General features: G+C 43.9%; 1 protein-coding gene across 3 annotated transcripts in view; it reads right to left on the reverse strand.

Annotated features, from left to right (window-relative positions):
• Positions 1 to 22350, reverse strand: part of Pi3K21B (phosphatidylinositol 3-kinase regulatory subunit alpha) — a 144554-nt gene that overhangs the window by 69881 nt on the left and 52323 nt on the right. For all 3 annotated transcript variants that reach the window (XM_065441076.1, XM_065441075.2, XM_065441074.2), the window contains one exon: positions 22167 to 22253. In XM_065441076.1, coding sequence (XP_065297148.1) covers positions 22167 to 22253 — 87 coding nt within the window. The remainder of the gene's footprint in view (positions 1 to 22166; positions 22254 to 22350) is intronic.

The raw sequence follows: 22350 nt of genomic DNA on the forward strand, positions 1-22350 counted from the left end.
GCAAGAGCATACAGAAAGGGAGTCAGTAAGAATAGCAGCCGTTGTAATCATTTGGTCTAATTTACGTAAAGCTAGGAGTACTGCTAACAACTCGGCCAGAAAAATAGGCACAAAATCAGGCAACTTAAAGAAAAAGACCAGTCGAGCGCAGGACAAAATATTCTAATGCCAGCTTTTTCCTCGCAATGTGAGGCATCTGTTGCAATCATAATGTTTGTTTCTAGGGTGCTTAGGTGGTCTTGCAACATGGCGTTTAAGATGCCGTAAGGGAGTAGTTTCGCGTGGTTCGGGAAAATGTCGTCGAACTTGATATCTGGGTAATTTGAATGCGTATTATTAGGAAGCACATCATGAAGTTGCACATTTAGTGGTTCAAGTAATGTTTGCACAAATATAACCTGTGGTCTATGAAACCTGGGCCAATGAACAGGAAATAATAATTCTGGATTGGAGATGAAAATAAATTGAGGACAGTTTAATGGCGATTCATATAGCTTTAAGAAGGTCTGAATGGTCAGAAGGTGAAATCGGCATAATATGGGTTGGATTCTTGCTTCCATGTATAATATGGCATTTGCAACGTATTTTGGAAGGCCTAAGCATAGACGTAGTGCCTCTCGTTCTAACAAAACTAGCGGCCGAAGCTTGTATGATGGAACACCTGAGAATAAAACGCATCCAAATTCTAACACCGGACTAACGTACATCTTATATACCATCAAGAGGGATTTTCTTCGCACACCTATTCTTCGGTTGCTCAACTTGCGCAAAATGCCCATTTAACGAGCTCCTTTTGTCGCAATATATTCAATATGTGGCCGCCAGTTAAGATTTCCATTGTAAATAACTCCAAGGTATTTTAGTGACTCTACTTGTGGGATATCTTCGAGATGATAGTTAAGCGATATGTATACTGGGTTGTCCACAGTCTTTTTCGCAGGAGACCCGCACCTCTTCTTCTTTCCTCGTGTCTCGCGTGATGGCACGTTGCTCCGAATGCGCGTGCCTTGCGACCCCGTGTTGCCCACTTCACTGCCGCTATCTTTCGCAGGTAGCAGTAAACAGCTGGACGGACGCAGGGACGGCTGGCGCGCGTAATTTGAAATCATTTTGTGTCAATATGTATCGATCCCTTGCTCGAAATAAAGATTGTTACAAGTTAGAGCCTGTGTGTGTCACGTCTTCATTTTGTCCTTGTCTTTTTCACGCGCTATAAGCCCCACGATGTCTTACCAACAAGCACAAACCACTGCATTACAGCATTTCACACTTGTGCACCGTGACCGGCGCGTCAGTTCCTGAGAGAATGCGCCCGCAGGCTGTTCCAGTTTACCGGATGTAGGTCATACCTTATGTAGCTTGTTTGAACCTATCCCAGCGAACTGCAATATATCCAGTGCTCCTCAGGCGCCTGTATCACTGCGTGTTCTCCACAGTAATGCCATTTGGCTGTGACCAACGTTGAGCTGCAAATATGGCTTACTCCAATGAGGAAACAGTGGATATGGTTTTAGCTCTAGGTGTGTCAAGTGGACATAGAAGGCGCGCAGTTGAGCTATTTCAACACTAGCATCCATGTACGTGTCCGAGCTCAATGATGATTGAATGTAGAAGTTCTGCAGAAAGCTGCAAGGTGGACAGAAATAATTAATAAAGAGAAAATCAGACATCTACCTGTTCATAGCAACTGCTACAAAGGAAACCCATATGGGTTCCTCGAAAGAAAAAGCCTCAGAGTTGAAGAAAAAGTTTCCGGACCAGGACGAATTTTTCTTCAACTCTGAGGCTTTTTCTTTCGAGGAACCCGTATGGGTTTCCTTTGTAGCAATTGCTATGAACGGGTGGATGTCTGATTTTCCCTTTATTAATTATTTATCTCCACCTTGCGGGTTTCCGCAGAACTTCTACGTCAAACACTTGCCTTCGGTTCGTGTTGTCGACAAATTCGACTTCGCCCTGCCATCTGCTAGCCGCCTGGTTAGCTCAGATGGTAGAGCGGCTGTCTCGGAAAGGCGGTGGTCTCGGGTTCGAGTCCCGGACCACGACGAATTTTTCTTCAACTCTGAGGCTTTTTCTTTAGAGGAATCCATATGGGTTTCTTTTGTAGCAATTGCTACGAAGGCTTTTGATAACATCTCGCACCGGTTCGTACTAGACGCCATCTCAGATCTGGGCCTGGGGCCACGATTCCATGCGTACGTTAGCTTCTTCCTCAGGGATCGCAAGGCCACTGTCAAAATAGGGCAAATCAAATCGAAGGAATTTACATTGGGAGCGAGAGGCACCCCGCAAGGGGTGGTCATCTCTCCCCTACTGTTTAACATCGCCACGAAGGGCCTCTCGGACAGACTGGCCACAGTAAGAGGAACGGGTCACGCCCTCTACGCGGATGATATTACCGTGTGGTGCGTGGGAGGGTCTGACGCTGCAGTTGAGAGTGCGCTCCAAGAGGCGCTCGACATCACAGAACACTTCCTACTAGACACGGGCCTGAGTCTGTCACCAACCAAGTCCGAACTTCTATTGTATAGGCCCACCCGACGGGGGGTTAGGTGCTCCACACCCTTAGATCAAGTTCCCATAGCCTTCTATACGAGGGACGGACAACAAATTCACAGAGTGGATACCATCAGGGTCCTCGGACTCTTGCTGGAATCTCGCGGGGGCAACTCACAGACTATAGCCCACATTACTTCGAAGACGGAGAATATGCTTCGGCTTATCCTCAGGGTCTCGAACCGCAGAGGGGGTTTAAGCGAGAGCAATCTACTCAGACTCTACCACACGTTTCTGATGAGCCACGTTAACTATGTAGCCTCTGCGTTGCACTGGTCTAAACGGGATGAGGCCAAAATCAACACCCTCATGCACAAAAGCATCAAGCGCGTGCTGGGTTTACCACTCACTACCAGCACCGGGCGTCTCATGCAACTAGGCATGCACAACACCCTATCAGAGGTGATCGAGGCCCAACGAGTGGCTCAAATAATTCGACTATCATCATCGCGAACGGGGAGACATCCTCGAATCCGTTGGATGCGGTCATCAGGAAATCACGGAGCGCAACATGACCCTATCACCCATGGTCCGAGATACGTTCAAGGTAGATCCCATGCCACGTAACGTCCACCCTCAATACAATGTAGGGCGCCGGGTAGCCAGCAGCTACCCGGCGCACTACAAAGCGGCTGCTGCCACTCCGAATCTGGCATGTTTCGTTGACGCCACCCAGTACGAGTGCTCTGATCACTATGCTGTAGTTTCGGTTGATTCCAATGGCACTCTCATTAATTCAGCATCCGTGCGGAAGGTTTCTTCAACAGTAGCCGAGCAGGTTGCTATAGCTACAGCACTGAAGGACCCTCTACGTTCCAATATCTTTACAGACTCCAGATCGGCAGCCCGAGCTTTTGCCTCCAGCTCGATCTCAAAGGAGGCGGCGGCCATCCTCGGCAGCGAGGGGGCTGCTGGTTTTCATAGCATCATTTGGTTCCCGGCCCATATGGGAATCAATGTACACTCTGAGCTTGTTAACGCCAATGAGTTGGCCCATGACTGTGCGCGAGGTCTTACACACCGCGGCCGTTCAGGTGGACTCACTGGCGGCAACTTAGGGCTGTACAGGGATTCGCTTCTCACCTTCCATGAAATCTTGACACATTATCAACTTGCTCGGCGGGCCTTTCCGCTACCACACCCTAAACTTAATAGACCGCAATCGTCGGCGTTTCGCATGCTTCAAACGGGGTCATTTCCCTCCAGGGGCAGATTCAGTCACTTCGCGCCTAATGTAGAACCCCACTGTCCAGACTGTGGGGAGGCGTATTGCTACTTGTCCCATATGCTCTGGCAATGCCCTGCGTTACGCAGCTCATCACTAACCACTCTAACCGACTGGGAGGCTGCCCTTAAGAGCGGCGACCTCTCAGAGCAACTGTCCAGAGGGCCTGCGACAGGGCGGAGGACCACGATCTTCCGACCCCGACGTGGGTGCGGCCTGCGACGGCTGCGGGGACTCCCTGAAAAGGGAGGTACCCTAACGCCGGTTCCTCAGGACCATTAATAAAGTTCTTTGTCTGTCTGTCTGTCCCTTTATCAATGATGATTGTGCGTGCACATGAAACGCTGAGACAGACTGGGACTTTTACGAAGAAACAACATGAATCTTCAATCCTGGGCGAGGACATGGAAACAGATAATCTGTCAAAGTTTTCTTCAGACCCATATGCAAGTGTTCGTAGTGTGGGTGCTGTGTCGGAGCCCTGCGATTTCCAATATCGAAAGGACTTGGCATTACAATCAAGACGTAAGAGGACCCAGGCTTTGTCAACAGAATACTTGTGGATCAATGAAACTACCTTCTCACGTAATGCCAAAGTCAACTTCCACAACTTCTTTCACTATCGGAGTGACAAAAACCCTCACTGGGTTTTGAAGACATATCACCAATATCAGTGGTCGGTTAATGTGTGGTGTGGAATTTACGGTCGCACTATCAATGGCCCCATGTTTTTTGATAACACGCTTATAGGCGAAAGATATGTCAACAACATCCTTGATGGGGCGCTTGATGATTTTCTTTGCGGAGTTCCATTGGCTAGGACCAAGGATATTTTGTATCAGCAAGATGGTGCTCCCGTGCACGGCAGCAGCAAAGCTTGCAAATGGCTGCACAAAGTATTCCCGCAGCAGTGGATTGAACGGCATGGACCCATTGCTTGACTGGCATGGTCGCCAGTTTTAACTCCCCTCGATTTCTTTCTCTGGGGCTGTGTCAAGGATCAAGTATACTGGACACCAACCACAACATCAGAGAACCAAAAAGAAAACATAAGACAAGCCTGCAACTCCGTCCCTGTTACCATGATCAAGAACGCCTCGGAAAATGTGTCTATGAGATGCCAAATGTGCACTGCAGCAGATGGTGACCTCTTCGAACACGCATTATAATCAAAGGGCCTTTTTGGATTGAAGGTCGCTGAAAAATCATTCCGGCCCTAACGTCGTCTCCCCGCCCAGCCCCATTACACTCCGTCGACAGGCTGCCAGCTCTTGGCCATTTCAAGCATCAAAAAATAAAGCTATGTTCTTGTTCTCTTTCATCTCTTTAGATGCTTCATCGCTTCGACACCGCTCAGCAAGCAGCACGAATTTGCGCCATCATGCGATAAAAGCCGCATGCCCAGATACCTACACCAGACATAACACCCTGTTCAGGCCAGTCTCGCTGCAGCTGACCTTGTTCATCCATCGCATGCTTGAGAGCAGAACAATAACATTGCGCCAAGTGCCCCATCACGTGGTATTTTTTCATATTTCGCGGGCTTTCTTTGGAACGTGAAAGAAAGGACCACGTGTAATATATCGTGATGGAAACAATTTATTGAGAGGTTTCTCAAGGTGCTCTAAAGCTTTGTGTATCACACTTGGGGTCTGCAGCTAATACTTAAAAAGTTGATTATTTAAACATAACAAATCCCAGTGATGATACTGGCCTTGGCCATTTCGGAGCATCTTTCGGAGCAGGCAAAAATGCTTTTCGGAGCAGTAAAACTGGCTTTCAAAGCAGGCAAAAATGCCTTTCGGAGCAGTAAAATGGGCTTTCGGAGCAGTAAAATGGGGCTTTCGGAGCAGGCAAAATTGCTTTTCGGAGCAGTAAAACGAGCGTTCGAAGCGGCTGTCTGTTGAAACAATTGCAAAACATATGTGCAGCTTTCACAGCAAGCAATAGGAAAGCAAGAAATGCTGAGTGGTGTTCTATCATAGCCAAAATATAACAAATGCCACTTATTTTAATTATTAATACCACCAGTTAGTCTAGCTTTAACTAAAGTTGTCAGACAAACAATGTGTAAATATACAATTAATGCACTTTATTATAAAATGTCTTAAGGCAACAAGACTATCACAGCAGCTTGGGCAAATGTTTGCATGTACTTGTACAGGAAAAATCACAGGAACAGATCCTCATGATTAAATATCACAGCAGTGGCCTTTCACAAAGGAAATAGAATACACTCACATGGGTGAGGCAATGTGACTGATAAAGCTGTCATGAAACAAAGAAATGAATATATGCTCATGGAACTAGCACGACTTGTGAACAAAAGTTTTACAGAAAGGAATACTAAAAATAGTGAGGCAACGTGACTAAAGAACAATCCTCTTACGAGACAAACCAAGGAATACAATTATCCTAGAGAAGCAACATTACTAGCAAGCAAACCTTGTTGATAATAAAGCAAGGAACCCAGTAATGAGGGGCAGCATGACTAGACAACCTTTTTACAAAACTAAGCAATACACTCAGCCAAGTGGAGCAGCATGACTAGAGAACAAGCCTTTTACAAAACATACCAGAGAATACACTCACTTCAGTGAAACAGCAGGGCTAGTTAACTGTGTGTATAGCAATGAGTGAAGCAGCTTGACTAGCGAAAAAAACCTTCAACAAAAAAAGAAAAAAAAATGCACAGAATACACTCACTTGAGTGAAACTGCATGACTAACTGTGCGGACCTAAACATACCACGGCGGGAACAATAGTACCTTGACAGAGAACCCCATTGATGAAAACATATCTTCTAAGTTTAAGCAGACATTATGAACATACAGAAGCACAACAATAAATATGAAGAAAATTCTGGTTATGTGCTCTAATAAACTGCCAACTAAAAAGTCCAATGAAGAAAATTCGCACAAGTTTCAACATCAGTCAGGCTTGTGTCCACAAAACTACTGTGAAACCCCGGAAAAGTACTTCACGTGCGTGCAGCCACTTCTTTTCTCCTTTTACTATCAGCCATCTTTTGAAGCGACACTGCAAGTCTAGATTTGCCCTCAGCCAGAAGAGAATTGCCACTTTCAATGTCAGCAAAGTCCTTTGACTTGAGGCCACGGCTAATTAAAAGTTCAGCATTTGTTAGCATTTTCCTTGCGGTTTCTACTTCCTTTTGAAGGTCTGCTTGATCACCGCTGCTCGAGCCTGCCTCATCTGCCTTGAGTTGCTGCTTTGCTGACTGCTCTTCCTCAGAAGCAATGCGTTCAGAGTACAGTTTCTTTGCCTTTCGCACAACTCTAACAACCTCAGGCGTAATGCTGAAACGGCTGGGGTCACTATGGAAACGCTTCCCATAGGACACAACATGACGTATCCCATTGATGCTCTCTACCGTTAGCCGCGCCCTGTCATGAAGAAGTCTACGATTCTCACTAAAACCCCTTTCGACATCTGCATTTCCATGGGGAATGCTCAGCAAAGCCTTTACCACTTTATTAGGTAGTGGATACTTGTGCGAGCCATCACTCTTTTTTAAGTCAAAGATGACCTGCCAATATTTATCAACCCTTAGAGCACTTTCAACTGTCTCCAGTTGAAAAACTGTATACTCATCCATCAGGGTTGAGATTTCGCTTGGCTATATCACCTGAGGCAGCTTTGCAGCTAAGCACCTCATTTCAGCTTCTGATGACTCCTCCTCCCTGGCCTTAGGAGAAAGGCAACGTAGGCTCCGCAGTGCCATGTTCCCAAAGGGGCAGCCATGATAGCAGATGTTCTGTGGCTTTTAAGTAGAAACTTCGGGCACCCAACCGAAAAGCCTTTTTCTGGGCTGGTTCCCACTGGGACATAGCTGCTTCTGTGTCTCCACCAACTTCCACAACAGCCTTCCACATTGCAGAACAATGAACATCCAAACGTGGCAAGTCCTTGCCGTTAACTGTACGGTAAGCTTCGATTTTCATAGAGCGACCAAGCAGCTTCTGAACGAGAAACACCATCTCTTCATAGAGTCAATGCACCAGTGGTTCACTTCCCTGTAGGAGTGATAGGAATGAAACAAAAATTTCAGAAACATTCCTAATGAAGAGGAGCTTGGCATAGAAGGTCTTGTCAAAGAACACCTTCCTCAGTCGTTCACGCAACTGGCCTCCTGTGCGACAGGATGTGTCTGACAACAGGACTTTCTTCACAGCAGGATACTGCTCTATCAAGCGATCAACAGCAGGCCCCAAAGTGAGCCACCTTGAGCTCACATGGCGCAAAAATACACTTTCAGGAAGACCAAGTGTCACTTGTTCCGCTTTCATTCCTGCGCTCAGCACAGCTGAATTCTTAAAAAAGTAATAAACATCTATCACAACCCCTTCGATGTCCGACCCAAAGGCATTCAATCCTCAAGCAAACGAGTTGTGCACATTGTGCAGGCAGCACTCTCCTAAGTCGATGATATTCAGGTAAGCCTCTTGCATTTTCTTCTTCAAGCTTTTCATTACATTTGGACCATCGGTAAAAAAGCAAATGAAGTTCTTCTGCGGAAGGTCCATCATTACTTTCTGGATCTCACCTGCCAAAATTTCTGCTGTTGCAGAACCCAGCCGGTACGACTGCAGGTGCTCCACTACTACCTGCTGCGCTTTGTCAGAGAAATATCTAACCACCACATCAAGCTGCTGGCACCTTTGCTCTGGAATAGGGGTTTCATCTATGGCAATAGAATAAAACACGTCTGCCTTGTTGAGCTCGTCGACCACAAGCTTCTTGAAGTATGAACCCACGCCGTCAGAAACAATGTAAGAGGTTTTGGACCTCTTGCAGGAAAATTTCTTGGCTATTTCTGAATCCGGGAACATTTTTGGATACAAGTCAGTTGCTGTGTCTGCCCACGAATACGGAATGCCCTTTAGTGTCATTCCAAGGACAAAAAGTGTCTCTGCGTGTGTCACTTGGTCATTCAGTGGAATGTTTCGTTGGCTTGTTAATTCCAGAGTTGACTGAGTAGTCTTCGGTCTTTGTAGGACACCTGAAGTGTCTCGGTGCTGATTGGCAGAGTCAGTGTGGCGCTTTGTGGCGGCATGCCGCCTTATAGCCGTTACGCCATGCTGCCTGCAGTTAATGCTGCTGTCGCACAAAACACAAAAGCCAGTTGCTTCGTTTGCTTGACGGCACCACAGTGATATTTTGTCACCATTTTGGTCAGTCTCGAGAAGAATGTCCTAATTGAACTTGGTGGAGCGGCCTGCACAAAAAAAAAAGCAATTTCTCATTTCTACTAAATAATGCAATTTATGCTATGCTAAAAGAAAATAAGGTTAAATTGCTCATTACCGACATTTTAGCATTACACGAGATACCAGAAATAAAACTAATTCTTTCACATGCGCAAATGTTTATCAAGATCGCTTCATCTCTTAGTTTAGCACTTCAACCTTTGTCCTGTATTAGAACAGAGCCTACAAGTCCAGATTCAACCTGGCAGAAAAACAACGGAGGCCCGCCAAGACGCTAGACAAGGCACGATGTTTTATTGAGTGCCCTTTCGATTCCCTTTCTGTTCAACTCTTTCTGCCCCCGTGAACAGCTTGCATTATCATTGCTGCGAGCGGCCACGATACGTTAGCTGTCATGCAAGTTCGGGCATAGCAAGCATGCCAGTTCCATAGTCCTGACTGAAATAGCTCACGCAAACAGCTAAAATTATAAGTTCTAAAGCATAACACAGGCATGTTTCAGTCAAATGAAAAGGTAGAAAGCACTCAACTCCGTGCACTAGACATTACAGCAAGCTAACGTGGCATCTTCTGTAGCTGTATGTATGCGAGCAACGACGCGACGAGCATTGGTGATCGCAGCGCGGCTGAAACCACCCAGGGCGACGTCGCCGAGAGAAAACAGCGACTAGAGTTTCACTAAGTTAAGCAACGTTTTTTCTGGATGCCTTAATATGTAGCTAGAAGAACGGCGCGGAATTAAAACGTTAAAGATACGGAATTTTTTTTTTATTGGCCTACGCGACTGGTCGCTTGATTGAACCTTCCCTCCGTCTGTGAAATATTGAACCTGAGGAGCTTTCGGCAGACAAGCCGCTTTTTTTTTAACGAGCGCGCGCCTCCCCACACGCGACTCAAACTCATCACTAGTCCCCGTCGCGCAGCCGTCATCACACCTGAAATCGCGCCAACGTGGTTCAGCCGAAGCAGAAGAAGCGCGTGCGGTGAATGCCAATCGCTCCTGAACAGCAGACCGCCATGTTTGCTGCTTTCTTGCCTACGCTGTTGGCACATATTTTTTGACATATAGAACAGCAGCAGACAACGCGCTGGCTATGCCTCTACAAACTTAAGCAATACAAAATGCATGATAGATGCACCAACCTTTCAGCTTTGCAAGCGCCATGGCTTCCCTGCAATGGTCAGGCGGCGCGGCGATCGGCTCAGCCGTCAGCGCCGCCGGGTCAGTTGCGCGAAACACTGAGGCGGCCGCTGCTACGGAGGCATGCTTTTGCGGCACTCGTTTGAAAGCTTTCGGACGTTCTAAATTGCGTTTTTAAGGCAATTGAAAACGTCGAGGCCCATTTTGGACCACCGACGCTTGAGAAAGGACGTGAAATCTTTTACTACAACCACGTATACTGTGTCAAAGAAGTAAACAGCACGGACATCCCAGTGAGGTGCTTAAATTAAATTGTGGTGTTTTAGGTGCCAAAACCACGATCTGATTAGGAGGCACGCCGTGGTGGGAGACTCCGGAATAATTTGGACCGCCTGGGGTTCTTTAACGTGGATCTAAATCTAATTACACGGGTGTTTTAGTATTTCAACCCCATCGAAATTCCGTCGCGGTGGCCGGGATTTATTCCCGCGACCTCGCGCTCAGCAGCGCAACACCGTAGCCACTAAGCAACCACCGCAGGTAGAGAAGTATTTTTCACAACAAAGTAAGTATGCTTACGACGTCGATTTCGAAGTGCGTTAACAAATCATTATTTTATGCCACTTAAGTGAGCAAATACGGCCGTGGACGTCTTTGAACTGTCATTTGTCGCTTCCTTACTTGGAGCATGCCTTGCACCTCACATTGTAGAGGTTTTGGCGAATTGAGAGGTAAGTGCTTTTTTCGCCGTTGACGAAGTGCCTCGAGCATATTCTGGTATTGTCGTTCGGGCTCGAATGTCAGAAGGTATTACCGCTGAAGAATCATAGAGAGCAATCAGCTGAGACTAAACAACGTGAAGATTGAACAAATATGCTCTTGTGTGCGCGAGGGAAATGGTTTTTCGTATACTCGTCGTGTTCTGCAGTGTGCTGCAACCTTAGTTCTGTTGTTCTAAGCGCGAGAAAACATCGGCACGAATGAGCTTGGTACCAGCATTCGCATCTTGATCTTGGTGCAGGAGGAAGCAAGCGCATGCAAAGCTCCAGCACGGAGCGCTTACGAAGCTAGATTTGACACCTAACAACCACTGCGAGTTTGTTTTGGAGCAAGAAGAGCTAAACAACTATCAAAACTGATTTACAACAGCAGGAATCATTTCACGCATTTTCATGCAGTTGACGCTTTATTGTGTCTTTTTACAGATGCCGCTCCTGGCTCTTTTTCATTTCTTTTTCTTGTTTTTGCACTTACGTCTTAGTTTGTTTAGCAGAAATTCGCAAGACCGACACGAACCGTGACGATCCACTTCAGCCGCCGGGTTGCTTCCCCCGGTTTCGAAGGGAAGCGGCACAATTTGATGCCGACATCCCCTTCGCGGTTGTGACAGTTCTTAACGCAGCAGTATCTGCGCTTGTTCTTTTTGTTCACACTTCTCACAAAGGAGCTGCCAAGAGGCCGCGGGGAATCTATTGGAAAATTGGAAAAGCAGGCTTGCAGGCGCGCCTGAGCGCACCGCGGCCACTGGTGAAATGACGGTGACGACCTACCCGTGGATGCTCACCGCCGCTGCCAGGTGGCGCGACATGTACAGGCAAGCTGCATTGCAGGGTGCCCATAGCGAAGTCGACGGCCGACGGTGAGGGCTAGCACATCCAACTCAGGGCGACCGCACGACCGCATGCCGCAAAGACCACAGCAGCAGCCCAACAGCAGCCATATAGGAAACTCTATGACAGCAGCAGTTGACAGCAGCAACACCATCAGGCTTGGCTTGGCTCGGTTTGCCGCGCGCGCCGCGAGTACGGTAGCTCAAGCGATGCCGCTGTCGATGGTGACATAAGTGGCACTCCATTAATTAGTTTCGTTTCTGGACCGGAGCACACTTTTCGGCGCAGGGTGGGCGCAGATTTACCATATTTTGCGGAAATGTAGCAGGATGTAGCAGTGTTCACGTTTCGGCGCAGTTCGGCGCAATTGGCGCAGCGGTATTATCACTGAAATCCGTTAGTTCAGGGGAAAATAAAAAATAGCCTGAGTAACTCTAGACCAGTGCCAACACTATGCATTCGGTTCAAGTCGCATCCAGAGTGCCTTTCATTTTTAGAACTTTCGCTCAAATTATGTGGGAAAACCTGTATATTGAGAAATAATTAAAAAAATCGTATAGAGCTGCACTCGAATTTCGCATTAGGAATTACCATCGGTGAATGTTTTTTGGCTGGTGTCTTTCTCGCAACTCATCCTGTTTGCGAGACAAGCTGCCTTTGGAGCATGGTGTGTAAACCTGAAAGTTGCATTTATTTTCTATGACTGTGAGTGTCAACCAGCACACTTCCGGCGGCTCATAGCAATGCATGTTCAAAGCTCACACCTGTCAGCTCTGGTGAGCTGATTGGAGGTGCAAAGGCAGATGGCACACCAACATGGCTGCCTTTCCGGCTTCAAAAACGTAACGTCACAGCCTCTCATGGAGGAAAGAAACAAAAGAAGGGCTATTTGCTCTTGTAGACAAGTGCAGTGCCGAGTAGATGCCTTGACGTCATGTGCTGCACTTGGCTCGCTGGGCTGTAGCCAATCAGAGCAGACTGGGGCAGTCTTCTGAGCAGACTATTTAACTATGTAAGGTCAGATTACCTCGTGAACTTTCAGAAGCCTTTTTTGTCATGCAGAGAAGCGACTCGTGTGTCAGCACCACATCAGTCTTGCTGCGAGCCAGTGAATTCAGATTATTAAACAAAGGGAGATACTATGCAGTCTGTTCCGCTTAATCTACTGTTTGTTGGTGTGTTTATAGGTTTTTTCCTGCAGTTATGAATGCGCATGCGCTTTAGTGTCTTTAGTCTTCATGAATGTAACATGTGTCTCTTTCATTAAACTTAGCTGGAGTCAGCACTCATCCTGACATGTCTTTCTGTCTTCTAGTCTAAAAAAGTAGCTCTGGATTACTTCTGCAAGAAAGAAAAAAATAGTGGGCATAAATAATACAATGCAGAGACTGAAACAGCCAGAACCATGCGTGAGTAAGATAATTCCATGCGTGAGTAAGATAATCTTATCTTCTTGGAATATTAGCTCACCTTCCTCTGACACGTGGTGACACCAGCACTTCGTTATTGTCCGTGTAGCGAATGTTCCCTATCGTTGTAATAGCATCGACAGCCCCAGATGAAATGGCGCTACGACTTTGCAAACACAGCCTGCTTGTTTGTCGTCGGATGCCTACACCATAGCCTACACTGGGCCTCTTCGACTATCAGTCCCTGACAGTCCTGGACTGCTAGGGACAGCTGTCCCACATTCGATTTTCTCAAACAGCTTCGGAAGCTCTGCCCGCCAGTCCGAGAGCTGTGAAAATGGCATTAGTTTTTCATGGACTGGAAGTCGTGGACTGTCCGCAAACTCTGGTAGCTACATCCTGTGGCTATGAAGGGAAAGCTGCGAACGCGTAGCTGCTACATATGTGTTACCACGCCAAGTAGTCCGGCAGCGTTTGACAGTGCCTTCGGTTGCTTGGAACCACGACCTACTGGAACTCCAGACCTACACAGATTTCCCTGCTCCAACAAGCCTGGTCTAATTCACCCCTTTTTCCACTAGGGACAGAACATACGAGTAGAGTGATGCCAGTTATAACCTGTTAGCTGACGTCTCCTTCTGTGATCTGTTCCAGTGCTCGCGTCTCTATATTGACAGCCACAAAGCATCTACATTGTTTGTAAATGCACCAATTCACGAAAATAAGAAATAAAACAAAATTTGCAAATGAGTGTTTGGCATTTCAATGACGAGATAGAGTAGCCAGAGCTGTGCAAGAAAAGAAAACGAGTACAGCCGGCAGATGGTAACTTTTCGTTTCATCGCCTTCGAAGAAGAAAAATAATAATCTGATTACAAAAAGATTCAAAGGATAAAATGTGGTGCAACAAAGTAATAATGAAATACAATAATACAGAATTTGATATACTTAATATGAATGAGAAAATTTAAAAGAACCACGCAGACAATATGTATACACAGACCACACACAAACTGCAAGATTATGCAGACACCGCAGAAGGCATGCAGCTTCAAACTTGCCTGCATGCAGCTTTCTTGAGTTAATTACAGATGGGATAACGTAACGATCACATTATGGTATACTGCTGTGTGCCATTATGTAAGCATGAACAAAGCAAAGGATCTAGCATCAGTTTTTACGAGTTTCCTGCCACGGACGTAAGCAAAAAATGGATTGAGGCAGTCGGAAGGAAAGGCGAGTTCTTTTCTGTTTTTTTTTTTCCAGAATTGTTTCGCATGGAAAGGAATTGAAGGCTTGCAACAGGTGACTGAATGATTTAAAATACTACTTCTTTGTGTGACGCAAGCTTATGTCACTATACAAAGATTAAAACACTTCCTACATTGCTAAGGTGGCTTTTCCGAATGGCATGGCAGCTACGTAATGGCTGTGGAGAAGATAAGCGTAACTGAAGATATATATATATATGTATATATACACACATATATATATATATATAATTCACTCATTGAGCTGGCAAGGGCTGAAATAAATAATGCTTATTTTGCCTTTCAGCGTGACATTAGTTTCCTCTTTTAAATGAACGCGGAAAAGCAAGTTTTACCAATCGGAAAAGGAAACTAGTCTCACATTTGCGAACTCTGTGAATAGGTGTGACTCAGAGATTGGTTTTTTGTTACTGCGCGTAAAATAACAAAAAATTAGTGCTTATGCCAATATTTTACACAGTCCAGAACTATATTCAGGTTCAGGCAGTCAAGTTTGGGAAGCCAGTGACTATTCAAAGGTGTGCAGCCTACACTTTACGCCTGACGACTACAAACCAGGCTTGGAGAGGAAAATATAGAAACCTGGAGCAGTGCCATCCGTTTTTACACCTTCTCCTCGTCATGTTTAAGCCTTGCGGAAAAAGCACTGTGCGCTAAAGCGGCAGCAGGTGCAAACTGTGCAGACTCCAATCCATGAAAACAAGAGGTCAGTCAGAATTATTAGTTTTACAAAGATCAAATTTATTATTGCTTGCATTTCTCATTTCTTCATTTAAGTGGAACATATATCAATCAAGTATTTTTGGTTATTATTTGCAGGAGAAAGCCCAGCGCACCACCATCACCAGACCAGGTAGCACCAGTGGCGTCCGTACCAGAAATGTCCCAAGATTTACTGTATACTCACTCTACCAAATACAAGAAGATGCGTTCACTAGTAACTGCTACTAAGACGTTGCACCGGAAATGTCATAAATTGGAAAGAAAAAATGATAATTTGAAGACACAGCTCACACAGTTAAAAAAATAATTCTGCAAGGTCAATGCACTTGCCAAAGTGACTGGCGTGATCATGCTACAGGTATATAAATCTATGCCTGGGGTCGTATATATTGTAAGATTCTTAAAATCATGTGCTATTTATTTACGCGAATTTCCCGATTGAAAAATACCATGAAATATAAGGGCACGCGAAATTCTGGCAAGAAATAAGGACACTATGTTGGAAACTAAAAGTTATATTGCCGGCTAGATGTGCTAGCCGCAGGCACACTGAAATATTGGTCGAACGAGAACTGACGCATAAAGAGCATGTGTTATTGAATTTAAGTACAAGTCTAAACAGAGTGGACTGTTTCGGAAAGGCAGAAATGGTTAAAAAGAAATGACAAGAAATTCTCGCGGTCCACTGAGCTGTATGATACAAACCTCAAGTTTCGCTTACACTTTAGAATTGCGAAGTTTAGTAGCCGTGAATATGCCCTAAGTCCCCAATTCATGAACAGATGGGAGCACAAAATTAGGTTTTACAGTAAATGACTTTATTTGTTCTTTAACATTTTACACGTTTTTGACTAGTACTTCATTTATATTCAGGAAAAGCTGGACGAGAACGATCAGAAAGCTCCATTTTTAAACGAACAGGCAAAGCCTGAATGAAAAACCACCACTGGACAGAAGCCACAATCCGACAGGCAATACTGTGGCATGCAAAGTAGCTATGCGGCTATGAAATGTTGCGGGCGTCAGGATGCCTCACTCTTCCAAGCCATACGACACTCAAGCAATACATAGGGTGCTGCAATGGAGAAGTAGTTTTTTCACTAATGAAACAAAGATTGCACCAGCAAAGCACACACCTGTCTGAACGAGTATGTCGCTTCCAGATAGGAAGGAATATAATCTATTACATTATACAAGAAAACAATTAACGAAGAAAGTGCCTAACGTGACAGTGCTTGACTGACCCTAAGCCATGCACTGCTATTATGGCAGAATGAAACGTGAACAGGAAGGGGAAGAAAGCACTAGCTAAGTCAGATTATTTCAACGTGAAATGTGTAATGAGGAAGTGGCTGGGCGTTAAGGGTGTTCTGGCCCCAGTACACTGAACATCTGTGAACCACCTCAATGTTATATGTAGACAACGGCTAGTGAAGTACTTTCTGATAGTCATGTTTCCTCTCAGCATGATTGTACATTGCTTAGTTTCAGCTTGCGATGACGCGCTTATTTGCACCGATCAAACAAAAGATAATGGAGGCGTAAAGCCTGTCCATTTGATATATGATTTAGCATGCATGGACTCAGTCATGCCTACTTTTCTTTCTTTTTTTCACTGTTTGCATTGTGCGCAATCACGTTCCTATTGGACGAGTTATCTGATGCAATGAAATGCGGTTTGCTTTTTTAGGAAAATATGGGTGCCTTAGTCGTGGATGAAATGTCACTAAAGCAGGCTGCGACGTGCGAAAAAAAGCGAGACAGGGTTTATGGATTAGTTGAAATGGAAGGTCTTGAGAAGGAACTCGGAAATGAAAGTGAGCTGGCCATGTGCACACCTTTTCTCCTTTGTGTATGTTGGTCTGTCGACGCACTACACCTAAGATGACCATTACTTTTACTAGCACAATTACAGCAGCTTTTATTGCGATAGAACGGCCATCATGACATAAAACATAACATTTCAATTTCTTTCAACAATATAAATTTCGGAAAGAACTAGCTGAAAATTTAGCGTGCAATACTGATTTAACGAATCATCATGCGCCTTTATGTTTTTCAGCCTCCCGGTCAGATATTACTTCATGCAGCCTATAAAAGGGGATCAATTGCACCGACTAGCACTCGAAAGAAGCAGGTTTCTAAGTTATCCGACTTGTAGCCGACAACCATGCATCTAACTGCAAGATGTCTGCCATATTTGGAAGTGGTCAAATAATTCCAGTCGTGCCCTAAGTTATACGGTATACTTGCTTGGAGTTCACGTTTCAGTGCAATTAATGTCTGGGAGATTTGTAAACTTAAGTCAACGCACACTGATGCTCAGTTTGCATTATAGAAAGGTTATGCAGATTAGCCGTAGTTCATTTATATAAAGCACACATGTATCATATGTTGTAAAAGTGCAAGTATATAATAAAAAAATTGATCTCTTCAGAATACAAGCAGTGCTGGTCGCATGACCTTAGAAATAAACTACAATCTACACGCCAGAGTTTCGGGCTGCGTCTACATTTGCGTTAGTGAACTGAAAAATTTGACAGCTACAGTGTGGCAGCCCGAAAACAATTTAACATTACTTTGTAGGACAATCACGTGATAAAAATAGTTTTTTCTTTAGATATTGCTAAAGCACATACAGCACCGTCAAGGCTTACGGATTCATTTCTTTGAAGCACATGAATCAGAAGCTGTTTCTCGCTTTCGACCACTGCCATATCTTAAAAACCTCCACAACCAGTTGATGTCCACCAATAGAGTGCCGTGCAATGGCACACAGCACTACAGTTCCAAATATTTAAGAATGCTACTGGATATAACAGAAGAAAAACCTTCATTCAAGCTTCTGTGGAACCCAATGCGAAAACATGTCTACCCGACAAACTTCGAGAAAATGTGTGTGTAGAGGACCTTAGACGTGTTCTCCCCTCAAGCATGTATAACTAAACCTAAAAGTTATTTAGTGACATCATAAAGATGCCACCTCCCTCAATTCTGTGTATGAAATGTGTGACGCGCGCTTTCATAACCAATTAACCCAGACAAAATATTATATGCGCTTAAAGTCCAACTTTGTAAGAAAAAAAAAATCTTGCAGGATTGTTTAGAATCCACGAATACCCGCAAGACCTTCATTTATGTTACATAAAAAGCGTCTATGTGGACATCCGCACATATCTTTAAATGCAAGAAGAAATGCATTCATGCTAGCTTGAAAATTAGTTGTCGTTATTGCGGTATACCTTTATCACAATAAAGCTTTGGACTGCGCCTGGAACTAGCCTGTCATTTGCTGTAAAAATTAATGGTGCTAGTTTCCAAAGAGAGAAGGTGTGGCGCATGCCCACTTATATTTCTTTTGATATCGATACATAAAGCTGCTGCAATTTTAGGCCAGAATATTTCAAAGGAATATTTATAATACTTGTTAGCAGGCTAGCCATTCATGCTCGACATATCCACAGGTGCCGCAGCTATAATATAGCAATTAGACATATTAAAGAGAAAAACTAGGAAACTTAACTGTACCTTAGCAGCCCCATGAATAGGTTGATGAGAATCTCAAATAAGCATCCAGTACATTTGGGCCCTTAGGTAATTTGCCTTGATACCAAACGAACTTTACATAGATTATATCTATGACAAATATGTCGGTAAAACAGTTTATCTGAGCACGTTTTCAAAGATAACTTTCAATTGCATGCGTTGCGCCATTTTTAACTTAGAGTAACCTGATTTCCACAGATTGCTTCCATCACAAAACTGTCCTAGCTGTGCGCTCGCTGGTCGCACTGGTTCATTTCAGTGGCCACACCGTGATAAAATGCCTCGCCAAATAACCGAATGACCTTTAGTTCTTTGTCAGTATTTCTGAGCGGCTTTACTGTGGAGAGCTATTGTGAGGCCACATCAGCGGTTTTCTTTTTCCTTGACTGTTTTTTTTAGCACAAACAGCAGATTTGATTGCGATATTTTGCCCCAAATAACTTATTTTACTCATGTGTTCTAAACACCCTACTTGCCATAAATTCTTCCATTAAAATTATTTCATAATTGATGTAATGTTAGTTGATCAGGAGGTCATAAAACATCATTCAGGCTCCTTCAGGTTGCTGATAAAAACATATGTTGGTTTTACCATCATAGACAGCTACGATTTTTCTACAAAGAGAGAGAGAGAGAGAGGCCATTTATTATAAAGGCTGGTATTTTCACTGGTGCTTATACAATTCCGCTGTCATGGTACCTTGCATAGGGAGGGGGGAAGGGGATTAACAATTCCAGTGAAGATGAAAAAAAAATAACAATAATTTGTGCATGTTAGTTTGTCACCCTGTACATTTATATTCCATTGTATTAAGGGGCTGTTAACTTACTGTAGCATTTATGTAGGCTTCTTGCGATTTCAATTAGAATATTGGGAGAGTAAAGAGTATACCATCCATAATTCAAATGATGCTCCTCGACAGTGAAACTTCCAGAAGAACAAAGTACAAAGGTGGGGAAAGTGCATGGTTAAAGGGACTAGGGAAAATATCCTGGTCAATGGTCCACAGCACGCTATGGGGACAGCACACTATGAATAATGGGGACCATAACTTGTTAGATAACTCCGTCCTATATCAGTATTAGGTTGTCTCAACACTGTCTTTGAAAAACTTATCACCCAATGAGTCACTTCATTTCTAGAACGTGAATCCATTTTGTCTAATTGCCAGCATGGTTTTTGAGCTAAAAGATCAACAAATACAGTGGTATTAGCTCTGTGTGACTGCATAAATTCTCACTTGAACAACAACAAAAGTGTACTAGGCATACTTTTAGATGTGCGAAAAGCGTTTGACACTGTGGATCACGACATACTGCTAAATAAGTTAGAATGCTGCAGTTTTCAAGGTCTAACTCCTGAATTTTTCCGCAGCTATCTCAATAACAGAAAACAACTAATTGCCATTGCAGGTACCGAATTCGACGTTTCTGACATTGTTACAGGTGTCCCACAAGGCTTAGTAGTGGGGCCAATATATATTTTATTGCATTCGTAAACTATCTTCCTAATGCCTTAGAAAACTTCTCTGCTGCAATGTACGCAGACGAGAATGAGTTACTTTGTGCTCTAGACTCCCTGGACAAAACATTCCAAGTGGCTAATAATGAACTAAGTGTCAATCAGCGGTTCGTGTCAAATAAGCTAACTCTGAATACCAAGAAAATATATTCTCTTTAGTTCTTCATGGACAGCACCTTTAAGAGAATGTCACTCACTTTCTCTAAGCCATAATATACTTGAGTGGGCAAGTTCAATTCAATACTTGGGTGTCACACTAGATAAGCATCTCCATTGGAAGCCTCAAATTGCACTGCTCTGTAGAAAGTTAAGCAAAGCTTGTTTTGTACAAATGCCGTTATTACTTCAACAGTGCCACTCTGAGAGCAATTTAGCATATTCCATAGCCATCTATCCTACTGTATTGCATCTTGGGGTAAGATGTACGTTTCATGTGTAGAACCTACTGTTTTTTTGTTTTTTTTTCAGAAAAGGACCTTGCGATTTATGACTTTTTTTGGATTACAACGCTAAATCAATGCTGCTGTATAAAGTTTAAATATAATTGCTACCTTGCTTTTTATTTGCTACTGAATTTCAAAATAACATTAAGTACTCATAATAGCGTAATCACTAAATGCCATTCGAGTTCATCAATATTTTTATACTCCAGAGGCAATAGACACAGCGTGCTTAAAGGAAATTTTCTTTTGCCAAAAATGCATAATGCATACGGAAAGAGGAGGTTAAAAAGCACTGGAGCACTCCTATGGAACAGCTCACCACTGGAATCAAATAAAGCGAAATTTTTGCAATATCACTGAAATCGCATTATCACTCACTGAGTGCTCGTAACTGGCATGTGGAGAGCTCTCTGCGGCATTATGGCTGTATATTAAAGCAAGGAGTACCTATCAGAAGAGCATGTTTTTGTTGTTGTTTGATTACACCTTTTGGAATCTTCAGTTCTCATTAATTTTGTTTCATTACAGAGGTCAATGTCTCTTCTATGTGGCTACCAACAATGGTTTTGTTAAGGTGAGCTAAATTTAAGTTGGAAGCGCTGGCATGAGATCCAGATTTCTTAAAAAAGATTTTAAATAACAGATTATAAAAATTTTCGCAGGTTTTATAACACTTCGATTTGCCTAGAAAATTTCCATAAGATAGACTGATACACTATATATTCTTATTCTAAATTTTTTTTTTCAATCTTGGCATCATATTTTAAGAGTATAGTAAAGTGGTGGCTTTGTGTTAGGTGGTTCCCCTTTTCCTTTCAATACAAGCACAGTGAATAACATCAACACTGACAACATGTCCTGAGCTTCATATCAGTTTAACAAGCTCTATTGTAACGGCCCCTTGCATAACCATTATTCAGGCTCTCTCTGATCTATGTCATGTGTTCCAATTAGTGAAACTTTGATCAATTACTTATGACTTTTTGCCAATTAAACCACATCTTTGTATATTCTTTAAAGGTTTAACATTTCATGCCCAACACACTCATAGTTTTCTAAAGCAGTTGTTTTAGACTTTCCTGTTCCTCTTCGTAATTGGCAGGACTGACTAATTTCAAACAAGGACCCCAAGCTAACCAGCAACTTTGTTGGGCCGGGAAGTGATGAATTATTATTAATAATGCCTGATTTTTTGTAAACATGCTATTTTTCACTACAGAAAGAGCACTTTTCATCATCCTTTCCCACATTGTCTTGGTGAAAGAAGCTTGTGTAAACGTGTGTGCATCTACCCAACACCAACCTACTCTGCTGGCAGCCCCTTCTGTGTTTTCTACTAAGGTAGGGCTGTTACAGGTGCCCTGCAATCAGCATGTGCCATGGGAGGGGATGCCCCGGCAAAGTGCACCCATTATTTTTACAGATAAGCACCAAATGAAGTACAGCCACATGCCAATTCGTGAGAGCAAGCCCACTGAGGTGGAAAACTCACAGTGGCTGCACAGTACTGGTGTTACTAGGAACAGGTCCTGCAGCAGATGCGTCGAGGGGTCTTCAGTCACTGGTGGGCTGCAAGACACTGCAGCAGCAAAAAACATGCACAAATCAAAATGGCACTGCGTACGGCACTTCACACTTTGTGAGCATGACAACCCATTTTTGCCCCGCCCAGATGC

The sequence above is a fragment of the Dermacentor albipictus genome, chromosome 9, assembly GCF_038994185.2.
Source record: "Dermacentor albipictus isolate Rhodes 1998 colony chromosome 9, USDA_Dalb.pri_finalv2, whole genome shotgun sequence".
Lineage (NCBI taxonomy): Eukaryota > Metazoa > Arthropoda > Arachnida > Ixodida > Ixodidae > Dermacentor > Dermacentor albipictus.